This window comes from Dendropsophus ebraccatus, chromosome 9 (assembly GCF_027789765.1).
Source record: "Dendropsophus ebraccatus isolate aDenEbr1 chromosome 9, aDenEbr1.pat, whole genome shotgun sequence".
Lineage (NCBI taxonomy): Eukaryota > Metazoa > Chordata > Amphibia > Anura > Hylidae > Dendropsophus > Dendropsophus ebraccatus.
In genome coordinates this window covers 50,677,171-50,695,317 of record NC_091462.1, presented here as the reverse complement: position 1 = coordinate 50,695,317, position 18,147 = coordinate 50,677,171, and the positions used below count along the sequence as shown (strand labels likewise).

The window sequence follows — 18,147 nt, the reverse complement described above, 5'->3', positions numbered from 1 at the left end:
GTACTGGGCAACCTAGCATGCTAAACCCCTCTCCGCCCCAACATTGTTCTGTCGGGAGAATCAAGAGGCCTTCATACATATGATTGTTGGCCAATCCTGCCAAAATCGGCAGGTCACTACTGTTACATTTTTCTTTTTCCAATTTATACCGATATATAATATTTTTTCCTTTAAAAACTAATCAATTTTCATGCTATGAATACATTAATAAATTAATACATATTAATATCCTTCCATAACCCCACCACCACCACTGAAAAACAAAACAAGCAAAAAAACCTTCAGACAGCATTAGTTCAGTTGTTTCTTTCATACCGATTTACACATTTTCCCTTATTCCCATATATTGGTTGTCAACGGCAAAAGTCATTTCCTAACTATTAGAAGCTTGGCATAAAAGAACAGTCTTAGTACGAGCCTAATGATCTTCTTAGAGATTTTCATATCTGAGGTGCAGGCCTGTTTTCTGTATCGTCTTTTTATACACTCCATTCCAGAATCCTTGCAATTCCCTACACAACCACTATATATATATATATATATATATATATATATATATATATATATATATATATATATAAAGTTGCCTCCCTCTTCCCCACACCATGGGCACTTAGCATCTGTTTCCTTTTCAAACTTGGTGTATAGTATAACCTGTGTATAATATTGAACTGAATGTTAATGCCTATCTTTAAAAAAACATTAAGGTACCTTCACTGGGAAAACTAAGCATTGCCCAATATTCATTCTAATCAATAGGTTTATAGGGTATTGCAGAAAAGCCCACAACCTCCACAGCTATAGATTCTGTCTGTAACCTCTTTGCACTACAGCTAAGAGACAGGAACCCTCAACATCAAATAATTCAGAATTTCCAATTAGTTTATATAAAAATTGTTTTCTAACCAGGATGACCTCATTAAGGATCCAAATCTGCTACAATAGTACAACCTTCTGGAAACCGATCCTTAATAATTTTAGAGGTTGTCTATGTAGCACTGTTTATAATAACTACTGAGTACTTCAAGACATCTGCAAGGTCTAAGCAGAGAATTTAGTGCTGATCTCTATTTTACATGCTAATGGAGCAATTATCTTAGTTCCACCATAACAGCCAGGAATCCCCGCCAAGCAGAATAACAGCAGAAGCCTGAGACCCCTCTAAGGTGATGCCTACAAGCTCTTTAGGAGAACACAATGTAACCACTTCCACTGTTTCAAAACATTGTGAATATCTGACATTAAAATAGCGGGAGCTCAAATTGCTGCAGGCTCCGAAGGAACAATCTCTGCATTTACGTTATACAATAGGATCTGAAGCCCTCTAAATTGTAGATTGGAAATCGTAGTCAGGCTCTGAAATATTCTTCACTATAGAATGCTAGAAAATATTCCATGAAATGGATGCCTACATCGACACAAGTGGAGGGACATTAATGTTCATAATAAATTGTTCTGAAATGCGAACACCAAAAATATAGGAGCCCGTTGATAACTCGCTATTTGCTGATACAGGAGCTTGTACTGGAGTGTATCATTTTATTGCCGAAAGCCAAAGTTATACAATTCTTAAAGTCTAGACCCAAGTTTAAAGTATATTACAAAGTAAAGCAAAAGAAAACTTAAACTTTAAAGAGGTTATGTCATGAATTATTTCGTACCAGAAGTCTTTTTTTTTTTTAATATATCGTTTAAAGCATGCAAATACCATATACTTTTTTCAGCTTCTCTGCAGGGCCGATTTTAAACTCAGTGTGGCCGTTGTACAATGCGTGGATTGTACAATTAAAAATTGCTTGTGTTCCCCTGCCTGAATTTTTCTTCATCTCAGCTAATCTGAGTGAATAGGATTGTACCACAAACCAAAAAAGGGTCTGCAACTAAACCTGACCAACATGATAAATCTATCCCAGATGGATTTCTGGTTGGGACGATGCGACCACATTCACATGCATAAGCTGAAATGCAGCATGATTTAGAGAGTACAAGGTGATCTTTGGCCACATAACTAGAGATGGGCAAACTTTGGAAACGTTCAGTTCAACAGGTTTGCCAAACTTTGGGTGTAAAGATTGCGTTCATCTGAAACAAACCTTACTAATACAACTATCAATATACAGCTTTTTATAGCCGTGTGAACAAATCCTTACAGAGTATTACTGCGGGAGGTAGTAAGTAGTGGTAACAGTGGTTTTAGTGACCTCACAGGGAAAAAGACACAGAGGGGTAAGATTTATTTAGCCCTTACTTGCCCCGTAAGAGATTTGACCACATTAGCCACAGTGTAAGGGCCCTATTCCACGGGGCAATTATCGTTCAGATTATCGTTAAATCGTTCAAATCAAAATAATCAAACAATAATCGTTCGTTTGAATAGCAGTTAACGATTAACGGCCGAACGAGAAATCGTTGATCGTTTAATAAGGCCTGGACCTATTTTTATTGTTGCTCGTTCGCAAATCGTTTGCATTGAATAAGATGTTCGGTCGTTCACAGTAGTGACGAATGCAATAGCGACGACAAGACGACCGCAAGAACGATCATAAGTAACGATTATCGTTCCATGTAAATGGGTGAACGATTTCAGGTCTTTCGCAATGACGGTCGTTTGGATCGTTTATCGTTAACGACTATGCGAACGATAATCGTGGAATAGGCCCCTAAGTGACCCCACATAGCCGAGGACAGAAAGCTGAAGGTGGAAGCAGTAGCAGTACTCTCGTTGACCCAGTAGGGCCTAGAACAGACAGTTGATGGTGAAAGCAGTAGGACATTGGTGGATCACTTATGTATAATGTTATTCTGCTGCCAGACACATTTTTACTGAGGGACTGAAGATATAATCTGACAGGTGATTGACAGGATTAAATTAAACCGGCAGTGGTGTATCACTGGTTACAATCACGGTTATTATGCTGGAAGACACAGTTTTAATAAAGTACTAAGAATGTAACCTGGCAGGTGATTGAAAGGGTTAAATTAAACTGACAGTGGTGGATCATTGACATACAATCACAAGAATTGTGCTGCCAGACACTGTTTTATTAAAAGAGTGAAAATGTAACCTGACCAGTGATTTAAAGGGTTTAATTGAACCGACAGCGGTGGATCACTATTAATGGAAGAAGGAATGAAGATGTAGCCGACCAGTGATTCAAAGGGTTAAAATCACCCAGGAGATCTGTGGACAGCGGTGGCAAGGTTGTTTTTGCTACGTGGCCAAATGAGTTTGTTGCTTAGGTGGCAGATTTGTACAGTCTCTATTCCATTGTGGCTGTAAATTATACTGTCTGCTACACACCACTGACTTTATTGACCCCATGATCTGCAAATAATAGCTGGACATGGATCTAGAATGCAAGGAAGTCAGGACACTTTGGAGGTATTATCATATGCTTCAGACATCACTATAATACAAGTGATCAATACCCCTTTAAATGGAGAACAATGTGTAATGGTAGTAATCTATGACCATGAATAACATCACTACGAGCAGTCACAATATGTATCTTGTATATGTCAGGTGCAGTTATTCTTGGAGAAGCAATAGAGATTGAAGAATTGTTTACACACTCGTGCAATTGGAAACTTCTTCTGTCTTGTTCTCACTACAGATGTAACATAGTGCCTGAACAGGACAATTTATGGTGGAGCTGGATTGTGTGTATTTATTATTATAAGCTGCAGGTTTTCTTCACACACACCTTACTTAAAGTGACACCGTCACCCCCTTTTTTCATTCTGACTTCTCTACACAAGTGTAAACGGTAAATTAAGCAGTTTTCATACCCTATTTTATATCATACGTCATGGTACTTGTTCAAGTAAAAAGTGATCTTTTATCAACTGCAGATTGTGCTAAGTGGCGTCATAGGCACATAGGCCCCGCCCCCTTGCCGATCATTGGAACTGGCTGGCCTAAAGGTCTAGGCCCCACCCTCTCTAGGTCGGCCCATACCAATGGGCATCCTGGGGGCACGGCCTATGTGCCTATGACGTCATGGAGGGGTGGGGCCAATGGTGGCACTGTGGGTGGGGCTAAGTGGCGCTGTTGCTGTGAAGCCCCATCCACTTAGCACAATCTGAAGTTGATAAAAGATCACTTTTTACTTGAACAAGCACAATGACGTATGATATAAAATAAGGTAAGGAAACTGCTAAATTTACCCTTTACACCTGTGTAGAGAAGTCAGAATGCAAAAAGGGGGTGACAGTGTCACTTTAAGATTTGCACTGGGGGCAACATTTGAGCTTTCGTCTTAGACAGCAGAAAACCTAGCATTGTCCCTGAGCGGCGGACACTGAGTACTGACACACAAAGTGACTGCAGCAATTTCCCAGCTACACAGACTCCACTGCTACTTTCCTCACACTTTCCTCTATCTCTACCTTACACCTAATAAAACTTCTATAACCTTACCTCTCTATAACCTTGGAAACCTATAGGAGGTAAGCAGACAACCTTTCCCAACACTTTCCAATGGGAAGGGTTTTCCTGTTACGGGATCTGTTTTGTGATACACAATACACAGCATTCAGTTACTGATCACGCATCATGTGAACATAGCCTAAGACCCCAATAAAGTGAAAACAAACGTATTATAAAGTCTAAACCTTTAAATAAGGTTTAGGTTTAACCTTTTGAAATAAATCAAACCCTAAAGGCCGAACCCACTGCCTGCAGCAGAGTCAACTGTCAATCTAGGGTGTAAGGCGCTGTTCAGAACAACCACCAACATTTTCCATCATGACCGACCCCTTTGAGGAAAGCTGCAATGAAAAAGCTCTTGCTGCGGTCTACTCCTCCCTTCACATTGACGCCTTATTCCCAATGCCAATGAGCCTGGAGCTGCCCTGTGTGCCCCCATTACCATGCCATTCATGCTGCCCAATACCCTCAAATACTGTATTCAAAAACAATTTGTGTCTGAGAATGGGGATTGAGATCAGAGCAGGGGGAGTTACTACAAAATAATGGCTTCCAACCAAACGGCAAAGATGTAAATTAATCACCAGTTCTCTCCTTCTCCTCTGTGTAGTCATCAGAAATGTAATATCAGGTCCTTACAGGTACAGTAAGACAATACGCAAAACACAGTGATTTGTCGGTGGACCTAAAGCAGTTCTGGGGGCCCCTCAGAGTTGGCAGAACAGGGCAATTGCCCAGGTTGCACGTGCACATTGATATTTACTTGTATGTTTTTTTTTTGTTCTCTACGATTTTATGGTGTTAAATTCTACATCGCTGTACAGGGGTAGATTTACCAATGTTGTTGAGAATGCCGCCATAAACTGCCAGCCAAAAAAAAAAACTAAACAAAACACTCACCTCCCTAGACAGCGCCTATACACACTGCCCGGAAGAGATACGTGAACATCTAAAGAGTTACTCACATATCCCTTCCTCTTCTGGTTCTGGTAGATCAGTGCAAGGTAATATTTATGTATGAAGGAGATGTCCGTGACTCCGAGATTCTGAGCTGTTCCTCTCTGGGAGAGACACAGTGATAATTGGCGATGGTTGGCAACTATGTTATAAAGTAATATCAACACTACCATCAGGGATAAAAAGAAGATTGTAACTGCTTCACATACAGTATATTGAGGAAAATGCGCCCTAATTGAAAGTCTAGAGACTAGCGGAAGACTGACCTATATCTTCACTGCCGTGTGACTCACTTTCCAATCTCCTGCCTGACTGACACCACTCGTCTTACACTCAGGGATGTGTCATGCAATTGACTATGACTAAAGCTAAATGCTAGTGTTGTGCTCTTATGACTGAACCTAAAATACTAGTGTTATGCTCTTACATCTGTTAATTTCTAAGAATTTTAGGTTTAGTAATTTTTCAAGACAAATCTTCCAGCTTTCCAATGAATTAGAAGAATTTGATCTTTTATTTTATTAACTTCTGGAAGTGCACTTGGCCTAATGGCATGTCAGACCCCAAATGATTGATAGAAAGAGCCAGGAGAAGCACACAGCTAAGCGCTTTACTCCCTGGATTATTGCAACATCTGTATGGCTGCAGGGGTGGTCTCCTGCATCAAAACTGAGTTTGTAGCAAGCCAGGGAGTGAAGGGCTTAGCAAAGCACTTCTGTTGGCTCTAATGACTAATGAGAGGTCTGAATACCCAGTCCCAGACTAAATGAGACTTTTGGCATATCACTAGAACATGCCAACAAAATATAAAGACCAAAAGATCTATGGTTCCAAGGTAACGACAGATCCTGATGCAGGCTGGTGACAGCTAGGGATGAGCGAAGCGTGCTGTCAATTCACTTCACAAACAAATTCAGCGCACTTTGGTAACAAATATGCTAGACATGGGGGCCCCTATGTTTAGCCGTCAAATCCTGTGCATATCTCATTGTGATGTCAGCATTCACCCCTCACACTCTATATGTATAGGCATCCACCTCCTGGTGGCATGCAGTCAGCTTTGTATGTAGGGGAGAAAGGAATTGCAGCTGGTACGTTGGTGAAAGGGAGACAGAAGGGAGAGTGAGGTATAGGAGAGAGGTAAGGAAAGAGAGATAGGTAAAGTAGAGTCCATTGTAGATGTGTGTCTGTGAATGAAACTAAACCCATTGTTAACCCAGTGTGCGGGTGCTGTAGGTGACGTTAATCCAGTGTTCAGTTAACCAAGTGTGTGGGTGCTGTGGATGATGTTAACCTAGTGTTCCTGCTTAGTGGAGAGTGAAATTGCTGGATAGTTGGATACTGTAAATCTGTAATGTACTGTAAAACACACATGAAAAAAATAATAAACTATACGTTCAACTCCCAATCAAACCCCACAATAAAGTATTCAACTCTTTCCTTTTCCACAGCAAATCCCCCTTCCCCCCCCAATAAGGTTACATCCGAGTAAGAAGATTCTCCTGTCTGGCTCTGCTGACTGCTTTTGGGCCTATCAACCCCTGGAGTTTCAACGCTGCCTTCCAAATGATGACTGTCCTCCCGTTCCTTAAAAAGATCATCTGAGTACAGCAGCTGAGAGTCCGGGGGAGTTATCTTGGCCCTGTCTCCTGTTGTGTCTTTGCCGAAAGTCAATTTTGATGGACCATCAGCAAGAGAGCTTCTTACAAGGCTACCGAAATTTAATTGAATCAAAATTAACTTCAAAATTAAATCAAAATTAAAAAAAATGTAAATTAAATTGACACTTATATTTGTGCCACTAACAGGGGATACAAAGGTTGCCACGTAAGGGGAGGTAAAAGGGTACTTTGGAACGTGTTAAAGGGTTTATTAGAAAGGGATAGGGTGTTATGTCGTGATGACAGGATGAGGTGCTGGAGGCACACAATGAGCTGCCTGAATACTGGCCCCAAATTAATGTAGAAGGTCAGAGTGGTGTGACCTCTCCCATAACAATATTTATTCAATGAACAGAGGATACTCATAACAACATACATTTTTAAATTAAATTTATAAATTAACCTTTTCTGGACCGGGCTAATTTTAGTTTTTGCATTTTCATTTTTCCTCCTTGTGCTTAAAAGGCCATAGCACTTGCATTTTTACACCTAGAGACCCACATGAGCCCTTATTTTTTGCGTCACTAATTGTACTTTGCAATGACAGGCTGAATATTTGCATAAAATATGCTGTGAAACTAGAAAAAATGATAAGCGCAGTGAAATTGAAAAAAAAAACGCAATTCTTTTTCTTTCGGGGAATTCATTTTTACGCCGTGTGTCCTATGGAAAAACTGATGGCTTGTAAAAAATTCATCTTACCTCCAATCAGCATGGTGCAGATGGAAAAGATCTTTTCGGCATCTGTGTTGGCCGACACGTTCCCAAATCCTACACTAGTAAGGCTGCTGAGAGCAAAATATAAAGATGTGATGTAAGAACTCCGGATAGAAGGTCCACCAGTTATTTCTGAATATGATTGGTTTAGTCCATGACTACCATTGAGGTTTGTGCTACTATTAGAGGATGAATAAAATCCTTTGTCTGTGTGATATGGCAGTCCAAGGCGCTTGGATAACTCATGTAACCATCCTGAGGAAAGAAAACAGGATAGATTCAGTCACTTATTTGGCTTGTAATACACTATATATTAATTCAAATCATTGCTGAATTTACAGTTTTATAGTTAGAGTACTCCCATACACAAAGCCAAAGCAGAGAGTGCCCCCATATACAAAACAGAGCAGAGTGCTCACATACACAAAGCTAAGCAAAGAGTGCCACCATACACACAGCCAAAGCAGAGAGTGCCTCAATATAAAAAAAAACAAAAAAGTGCTCACATACACAAAGCTAAGCAAAGAGTGCCATCATACACACAGCTAAGGCAGAGAGTGCCCCATGAACAAAGCCAAGCTAAGAATGCTCCCTTATACAAAGCAAGAGTGTTTCTATACACAAAGCCAAAGCAGAGAGTGCCCCATGAACAAAGCCAAGCTGACAGTGTTACCACACACAAAGCCAAAGCCAGAGAGCCCCGCATATACAAAACAAAGCAGAAAGTGCCCCCATATACAAAACAAAGCAGAGAGTGCTCTCATACACAAAGCCAAAGTAGAAAGTGCACCCATGAACAAAGCCAAGCTAAGAATGCTCCCTTATACAAAGCTAGAGAGTGCTCCCATACACAAAGCCAAAGTAGAGAGTGCCCCCATGAACAAAGCCAAGCTAAGAATGCTCCCTTATACAAAGCTAGAGAGTGCTCCCATACACAAAGCCAAAGTAGAGAGTGCCCCCATGAACAAAGCCAAGCTGACAGTGTTACCACAAACAAAGCCAAAGACAGAGAGCGCCCCCATATACAAAACAAAGCAGAGAGTGCTCTCATACACAAAGCCAAACAGAGAGTGCCACCATATACAAAAAAAGGAGAGTGCTCCCATACACAAAGCCAAGCAGAGAGTGTCCCTGCACTATACAGAAACCAAGCAGGAAGTGTTCCCATACACCATGCTAAGCAGAGTCTCCACATGTACAAAATAGAACAGATAGTGTCCCTTTAAACAGAGCCAAGCAGAGAGCTCCACCATACACAGATACAAGCAGAGAGCTCCCCCATACACAGAGCCAAGCAGAGAGCTCCCCCATACACAGAGCCAAGCAGAGAGCTCCCCCATACACAGCCAAGCAGAGAGCACCCCCATACACAGAGCCAAGCAGAGAGCACCCCCATACACAGAGCCAAGCAGAGAGCTCCCCCGTACACAGAGCCAAGCAGAGCGCTCCCCCATACACAGAGCCAAGCAGAGAGCTCCCCCATGCACAGAGCCAAGCAGAGAGCTCCCCCATACACAGAGCCAAGCAGAGAGCTCCCCCATACACAGAACCAAGCAGAGAGCTCCCCCATACACAGAGCCAAGCAGAGAGCTCCCCCATACACAGAGCCAAGCAGAGAGCTCCCCCATAGACAGAACCAAGCAGAGAGCACCCCCATACACAGAGCCAAGCAGAGAGCTTCTCCATACACAGAGCCAAGCAGAGAGCTCCCCCATGCACAGAGCCAAGCAGAGAGCTCCCCCATACACAGAGCCAAGCAGAGAGCACCCCCATACACAGAGCCAAGCAGAGAGCACCCCCATACACAGAGCCAAGCAGAGAGCTCCCCCATACACAGAACCAAGCAGAGAGCTCCCCCATACACAGAGCCAAGCAGAGAGCTCCCCCATACACAGAGCCAAGCAGAGAGCTCCCCCATGCACAGAGCCAAGCAGAGAGCTCCCCCATACACAGAGACAAGCAGAGAGCTCCCCCATGCACAGAGCCAAGCAGAGAGCTCCCCCATACACAGCCAAGCAGAGAGCACCCCCATACACAGAGCCAAGCAGAGAGCTCCCCCATAGACAGAACCAAGCAGAGAGCTCCCCCATACACAGCCAAGCAGAGAGCACCCCCATACACAGAGCCAAGCAGAGAGCTCCCCCATAGACAGGACGAAGCAGAGAGCACCCCCATACACAGAGCCAAGCAGAGAGCTCCACCATACACAGATACAAGCAGAGAGCTCCCCCATACACAGAGCCAAGCAGAGAGCTCCCCCATACACAGAGCCAAGCAGAGAGCTCCCCCATACACAGCCAAGCAGAGAGCACCCCCATACACAGAGCCAAGCAGAGAGCACCCCCATACACAGAGCCAAGCAGAGAGCTCCCCCGTACACAGAGCCAAACAGAGCGCTCCCCCATACACAGAGCCAAGCAGAGAGCTCCCCCATGCACAGAGCCAAGCAGAGAGCTCCCCCATACACAGAGCCAAGCAGAGAGCTCCCCCATACACAGAGCCAAGCAGAGAGCTCCCCCATGCACAGAGCCAAGCAGAGAGCTCCCCCATACACAGAGACAAGCAGAGAGCTCCCCCATGCACAGAGCCAAGCAGAGAGCTCCCCCATACACAGCCAAGCAGAGAGCACCCCCATACACAGAGCCAAGCAGAGAGCTCCCCCATAGACAGAACCAAGCAGAGAGCTCCCCCATACACAGCCAAGCAGAGAGCACCCCCATACACAGAGCCAAGCAGAGAGCTCCCCCATAGACAGGACGAAGCAGAGAGCACCCCCATACACAGAGCCAAGCAGAGAGCTCCACCATACACAGATACAAGCAGAGAGCTCCCCCATACACAGAGCCAAGCAGAGAGCTCCCCCATACACAGAGCCAAGCAGAGAGCTCCCCCATACACAGCCAAGCAGAGAGCACCCCCATACACAGAGCCAAGCAGAGAGCACCCCCATACACAGAGCCAAGCAGAGAGCTCCCCCGTACACAGAGCCAAACAGAGCGCTCCCCCATACACAGAGCCAAGCAGAGAGCTCCCCCATGCACAGAGCCAAGCAGAGAGCTCCCCCATACACAGAGCCAAGCAGAGAGCTCCCCCATGCACAGAGCCAAGCAGAGAGCTCCCCCATACACAGAACCAAGCAGAGAGCTCCCCCATACACAGAGCCAAGCAGAGAGCTCCCCCATACACAGAGCCAAGCAGAGAGCTCCCCCATAGACAGAACCAAGCAGAGAGCACCCCCATACACAGAGCCAAGCAGAGAGCTTCTCCATACACAGAGCCAAGCAGAGAGCTCCCCCATGCACAGAGCCAAGCAGAGAGCTCCCCCATACACAGAGCCAAGCAGAGAGCTCCCCCATACACAGAGCCAAGCAGAGAGCTCCCCCATACACAGAGCCAAGCAGAGAGCTCCCCCATACACAGAGCCAAGCAGAGAGCTCCCCCATACACAGAGCCAAGCAGAGAGCTCCCCCATACACAGAGACAAGCAGAGAGCTCCCCCATACACAGAGACAAGTAGAAAGCTCATTCATACACAGAACCAAGCAGGGAGCACCCCCATATACAGAGCTAAGCAGAGTACCCCAATACACCTATACACTGAGTAAACCAGAGGGCTCCCCCTACACATTGTCAAACGGAGAGCTACAGCATTAGACAGAGACTTCCCCTATATACAGAGATAAGCATACTGCTCATATACACCATGTCATCCACAGAGTGACTCTAATAAATAATGTCAGCCTAGTCTCTATTTACAATGTATCTATGTACATTGTTATATAACTATTTTATTGCATAGCCCCCAAACATTTGGCATATATTATCCTTTCTTTAATACACTTACTGATGTAGCAAAAAAAAAAAAAAAGAAAAAAGTTTCAAGTGTATTTCTTCACTGTAAATGGGAGACTACAGTATCTAGCCATTTTCCTAGAAGCTGTAGATTTTATTTCTTTTCCCTGTAATTATACAAATTATGTGATATACTGTAACTTGACTATTGTGTGATATGAAATTCTAAGAAAATTACAGCATCCTATGCAGCAGAAATGAAGTCTGCCAGGAATAAAGGGGGCTCAGTAATTGCAATGCATACATTACACAGAATTTTAAGTGAATAAAAAAAGTCATTTGAAAGTTTTGCACCAAAAGCAATGTGACTAGAGATGAGCAAACTTTTTAAAAGTTCGGTTCGGCAGGTTCACCAAACTGTGGAGCAAAGTTCGAGTTCGGTTCGGACTAACCCAATACTTTTCCTAATCCCCTAAAATAATATGATATATTTTTTTAGGAGATCAAGCAGTTGCATACAGTTAGTTATCTGTATGTTAGGTTTACAAAGACACGATCCCCGTGTATGCCGATTGCTTTTTACCCTGCCAACTTGTTTTGTGTATAATTGGTTATGACAGCATGTTTTTTGTTTTTCGTTTATAACAGCAACAATGGACTGAAAACATGCTGTGTACAAACACAAAACAACTTGGTGGGGTACACCGGAGACCTGTGGGAGGACAACAGGGAACACTGACAGGTAAGTATACAGTAAGCTCTTTCTTGTTTTTTATTTTTTTTTTTATTTTTTAATGTGTATTAAATTTTGCAGACGCAATCTTTACAAACTGGTTAAGAACACTGCAAAAAAAAAAAAGTAGGTTAGGTAAAAATAGGTTCGGTAACTAACCATTTTTTTTTTTTGCAAAGCTCATAAAAATTCTCGGTTTGTGATATTCAGTTTGCTCATCTCTAAATGTGACTAATGTGTTTCCTCACCCTTGTCCATCTGAAACAGCTTTGGTGCTAAGTCTATGCAGAGTAAAAATATAGCATACCTAAGCATAACATAAATAGAAGTATTCAAAATATCATTTATAAATAGTTTTTAATCTTTTGTTTCTTCCTCAAACCTGCTGCCACCAATTTCGCCCACTGTGCTTTCCCATCATCTTTGGCAAAAAGACAAGAGATTCATGAGCGTGTCATTACTATATTAATAAATCTTCATAACTGATGAGCTCGACACATCAGAACAGGAAGAGATTCATGTCATACTTGTAATAACAGAGTAAGAATCTGTACCCGCCATTTAATTACTAGAGTTACAACGTAAGAGGTGGAAAGCTCCATTTATACTTAGGCCACACGCCTCAGCTTGATTTATAGATTGTCTCCATTTTCCTTAAAGGAAAAGCTCCTTTTATTTTCCTCCATCTATCTTAATAGGCCTTAATGCATTTTAGAAGAGTCTGTGATATTGCACTGAATGTCAATGCTTATCCATCCATCAGAATTAAAGGTCACTATAAGCATTTATAATGATTTTCTGCACTTCATTTTAGACAACCCTTTCTGCCAATTAGTAATAAATAGCATTGGCGCTTGCTGTCAAATGGAACAAGTAGGATAAGCATGAAAAACTAACAAACAGGATTAAAAGTAGATGGGAAGATGGAATTGTTTGGAGCTATCACCTGACACATTCAATAGAAGCAATAGATTGAAAATAACTAGTATGCTACCTTCTTTCACCCCGTTTTTCTCAGACTCTTTTCACATGGATCCAACAATGTCAATTTTACTGTTTACCAAACAATGGAGACGACTACAGCAGAGCCAAGAGCCTTGTTATTTTTGTGGAGATTTTGGAACATGTTCATTCTTCAGCGTGGAGAGGGCAGGAGCGAGCACCTCCCATAGAGTCCCATTATGAGCGGGAGGCTAACGGCATTTCCGCTAGTTTTGCTCAGTGGGAACGGGGCCTTACTCCAGAGTGCCAAGTTCAGTGAATACAATAATTGAGCTATGTTCCCACTTCAACATTGTTTTATAATAGTGGCCGTAAATAATGAACATGATCATTATTAACTGCCGTAATTATCAAATACCTGCAGATTTTTGCCTAAAAAAGATGTTGTGGGAACATAGCCTTATCGCCCTTAACTAAACGATTATCGTCCTTACGTGGTGTAATAGCTTATGCTGAAAGGCAACGATGAGTCGATATGCTTAATAAAGGGCCGTGTAATAGGGCCCTCAGTATGGCTTTCCATGTGCCAGAGGTTTAACCCCATTCTAAAGCTATGATGCTGTCAAAGTGATGCCAGTTTTATTGGATGCCAGTCCTTTAACAGCAACAGGACAGATGGCTGTTAAAGCATGTCCATTCAATAAAAACAGACGTCATTTTGACAGTGTGTGAACATGACCTTACTGTGATACACATGGTTATCTGTGATTTTAATATGGAAATCCCTTTATTGTCTGATTTTTCATTAACCTCAGATTATAATCTCCTCAGCTTTCTAATACTGGTATCAGGGCTAGAACATCAGTTTCCTCACTAGTCAGTATTTTTTGCATGCTCCCTTGGTGTTATAATACAGCTGATTTGTAATGATCCACACTCTTACAACCTTCCTGGGCTTCCCTCCAACAACATGGTGAGAACGGCTGCACTTAATTAGACAGTGATCTCCGGCCCGCAGGGCCTCGTGTGGTTACACTTTGCAGGGCGATGTCTATCTTTCTTCACACTCTTTGAAACATAAAAAAAGGATATAGCCCCAGACTCAGACCCCCAAACTATTCAATATGCATAAAGTGGTGTCCCCATCTTATACAGTGATGGCATATTATTAGGTTATGTTCATAGTTCACACTGCATTTTCTTTTTCAAAAAATGGATGAAAAAAAGGATGCATTTGTGTGCATCCATTTTGATCAGTTTTTCCATTGACTTTGTTTTTTTTAACGGACACAAAAACGTAGTTGACCTCATTGTTGTGTCCGTTAAAAAAAAGTCAATGGAAAAACAGATGCACACAAATGCCTCTGTTTTTTTCATCCATTTTTAATAAAAAAACACAGATGAAAAAAACGGATTGCAAAAATGCAGTGTGAACCCAGCCATAAACGAAATGCATCCAGACTGATGGGTCTTAGTTACTGCTACAAAAAGTGTTGGTGTAGCCTCAGCCTTACAGCCCAACAACACAGTAAAAGCACAAGTGCCTGTTCCACTGCTGCTAACATGACGGCCAGGCAGGACTCCATCCAGCTTGTGACAATCTGGAAATGTGACTGCTTGCTGTCAACTCCTTATGTGCCCCCCCTCCCCCCGAAACCTTCACAGATAAGAGCCGCTTCTTTTTTCAACTGTTTGAAGCTGATTTGGGCGTAATTGCAAACACTGTGCAGCTGTGTGAGCGGCACTGATAGCTGCTCTGCTATTAGGGAGCAGGATTATCTTAGCCATTAAAATATATCTCCGGCCTTTTTTCCCCAAGCTTTTCTAATTTGTGACTTTGTTCTCCTTTCAAGTCATTGCAAAGCTGTGCCATAAAACTTTCACTGATATTGACTTCACACTGGGCAGCCGGATCTTGGAGGATATTTTATCCAAACATCATGCATTAGTCCCACAGATGGGTCCTAGCACTCGATGTAATAAATACTGCTTACATATATTATCACTGTAATATACGGTACATGTTGTGAGAAACCATTATAGTGACATAATTGTTTGCTCTTACAACAGTATGATCAGGTGAAGTCAATTGCTTACCTGTGCTAATTTACCGTGTCCACTAGTGTTGAGCAAACTTGCCGAACCTGAATGCTCGGCATTGAACCCTTCTGCCGGGAGAAGATGGACGCACCCAACTTCTCCAGCCACCTGGAGTCAAATGCCGAGTGTTTTGCTTTGGCAAGTCCGCTCAACACTAGTGTCCACTCCAACAATCTCAATTTTAACTGCCCATAATTACATTATTGTATTTAAATAGTCAGAAACATTACCACATGTACAGAATATCAAAGAGTTCTAGTCTTTTAGTTATCATTAAATGCTGCTTCCTAATCCTTGCTTCCTGCTGCCTACGCTCTCAAATATTGCCTTAACATTCAAGTACCCAAGAAAATTTGCCTGAATAATCTAGTGAACTTTTATATTTTTTGGCTACATTCACACTTATCATACTGTTGGTATAACATTTGGGCCTTTTTAAAGCTTTAAAGGGGAACTTTGGATAGGGAAAAATTTTCTTTCAAAAAATAAATTGAAAGTTATATAGATGTTTCTGTATAATGTGTTACTAGGTCTGCACAGTTCTGTCATACTGGTAGTTGATTGACATCCAGGAAGTTAAGAAAACTGGCTTTCCTGCGGTCCACTCTGTCTCCTCCTCCCTCTGCTGCCTCCCCCCTCAGGAGATGCAGATCATGTGACCATTGTCTCACGTTCTGTCTGTTTGCTGAGCACAGAGTTGAGGATCCAGATGTGAAGAATTCACATGCAGAATTCCCTTTAATGGGTGACAAAACTGACATGTTGGCGATAAGTTGCCATTTGAAAAATTGTTATCCTGTCAAGTTACTTCTGAAGTCCATAGTTTTCAACTTTAAAAGAATGGATAACCCTTTTAATTTAGATGTCTTATCGCTATAATAGGCCTCCAATATTAGAACAGTGAGGAAATGACTTCCCACACTTTGCCAGTCCTCCGGATAGGCCATCAATGCTAGATCAGTGGGGAGTTCCAAGCCAACTCTACTAATCGTCAGGATAGGCCTTAAAAATTGGACCATTATTCAGGAGAGGTCATATCCAAGATAAGTCATCACGGTTAGACCAGTGAGGAGCTAACTCTCCAACAATCATATTTTTATATTTACATTTTATATTTTTCACTTTTTTCCCACTGTCCATATTCCAGGCATAGAATCCAGGGCTTTTGTATAACTATTATAATAATTATATAATTTTCATAATGACCTCTTTACACCATGGACTACCTGTCCTAGAGGTATGCAGTTTGTTCATTGTTGCTAGATATGACGGTGACTAGCATCGCAAATGATTTTATGAGTTTGAAAGATGGTATCCTATATGGTCAAAAAAAAATTGTGCCATTAATATATTTTGTTTTTGTATTGCACAACTTTATTGGCACCACTTACCAATTTCATTGATTTCAACCTCTTTCTGCCCAATAAAGTACCAGACACAGGCCATCCAATGAGCAAGCAATGCAAACATAGACATAAGAAGGGTCAATACGACTGCACTGTACTGGGAATAGCGGTCCAACTTTTGCAGCAAGCGAAGAAGCCGGAGAAGGCGCACCGTCTTCAGGAGATGAACTCCAAAGTACTGAGAGAAAAAAACAAGAGGTACCTGGTGAAAACCCGCAACAAACATCAAAGAAATATAAATTATGAATTAATTACAACTTAGGTATATGATATAACTTTAAGAGTATCTATTGTTCAAATATTTGTAGATGCAAAGTGGAACAAACTGTATAGCATACAGCAATTGAAGTGGTTGATCAGTCGGCTTTTTCGAGAAACAGTGCCACATTTATCTGAAGGCCATGTTTGGTATTACAGCTGAGGCTATTGAGGTGCTCGGCTGCAATACCAGGCACAATCTGTGAGTAGGAGTGGAGCTGTTTATAGGAAAATTAATATTTACGGTCAACCTGCTTGAATTGAGACACTGCTAAATCTTTGATATGTTATTGTATTGTGTGCCAGTCGCTTTTCTTTTTAGCAATAATTTGCAATTAAGAAAGCAAAAACTTTCAAGAGAAAGCAATATTCTGTGAATATACTTTATAGAGATAAGCCAAAGATGAATGTGTCTACTTACCACATTAACACTAAATGCATAGAGCAGGTCGAAGGGAAGGGCAGCAATGAGGTCCACAAAGAACCATGTAGTTGCATAGTGCACACAAATAGAGCGAGGGTCATAGACAACCTGACCAGACTTACTGACGTACGTTGTTCGAAAATTTAAAAGAATATCTGTGAAGAAACAAAGAACTGATGTTAAAAAAAATAAAGAACTGATATTATTTTAGTTTAAAAATAATATATATATATATATATATATATATATATTTTATTTTTATTTTTTTTTATTTATTTATTTTTTTTTAATCCATTAATTTTATATAAACTTTCAGTCAGAAATGTATTTGCATCTTTTGCAACTTTTTTTTTTTTAAATAAGATTTTTGCTTGTCCTTTTTTTTTTTTTCTTTTTTTTTTTGCAACAGCAAGGCTGCAAACACACACAGGTTATTTGGGGAAAACTGCCACTGCAGTTTTTGTGCCAAAACCAGAAGAAGATCCAACATAAAAAGGAAGTACAAGTCCTCCCTTTATATTGTCCACCCCATTTTAATTCAAGAACTGCAGTGGCAGTTTTCCCAAAAGTTGTCTTTGCAGCCCAAAAGCTATAGTGCAATTTGCAAACAAGCTGTTTTTGGGGACCACAAATAACTGCAATTCACATTCCAAATTGCTGACACTATTAGGGCAAGGAGACACATGGTACTTTTATGCCTCCCCCTCCCAACCCTATTCTGCTTGATT

At 41.7% G+C, this 18,147-nt stretch overlaps 1 protein-coding gene across 1 annotated transcript in view; it reads right to left on the bottom strand.

Moving 5' to 3' along the window:
* Positions 1-18,147, bottom strand: part of LOC138802096 (voltage-gated delayed rectifier potassium channel KCNH8-like) — a 340,813-nt gene that overhangs the window by 36,375 nt on the left and 286,291 nt on the right. Inside the window, exons 6-8 of the mRNA XM_069985236.1 lie at positions 17,417-17,574; positions 16,723-16,915; positions 7,750-8,019 (exon numbers count right to left, since the gene is read on the bottom strand). Coding sequence (XP_069841337.1) covers positions 7,750-8,019; positions 16,723-16,915; positions 17,417-17,574 — 621 coding nt within the window. The remainder of the gene's footprint in view (positions 1-7,749; positions 8,020-16,722; positions 16,916-17,416; positions 17,575-18,147) is intronic.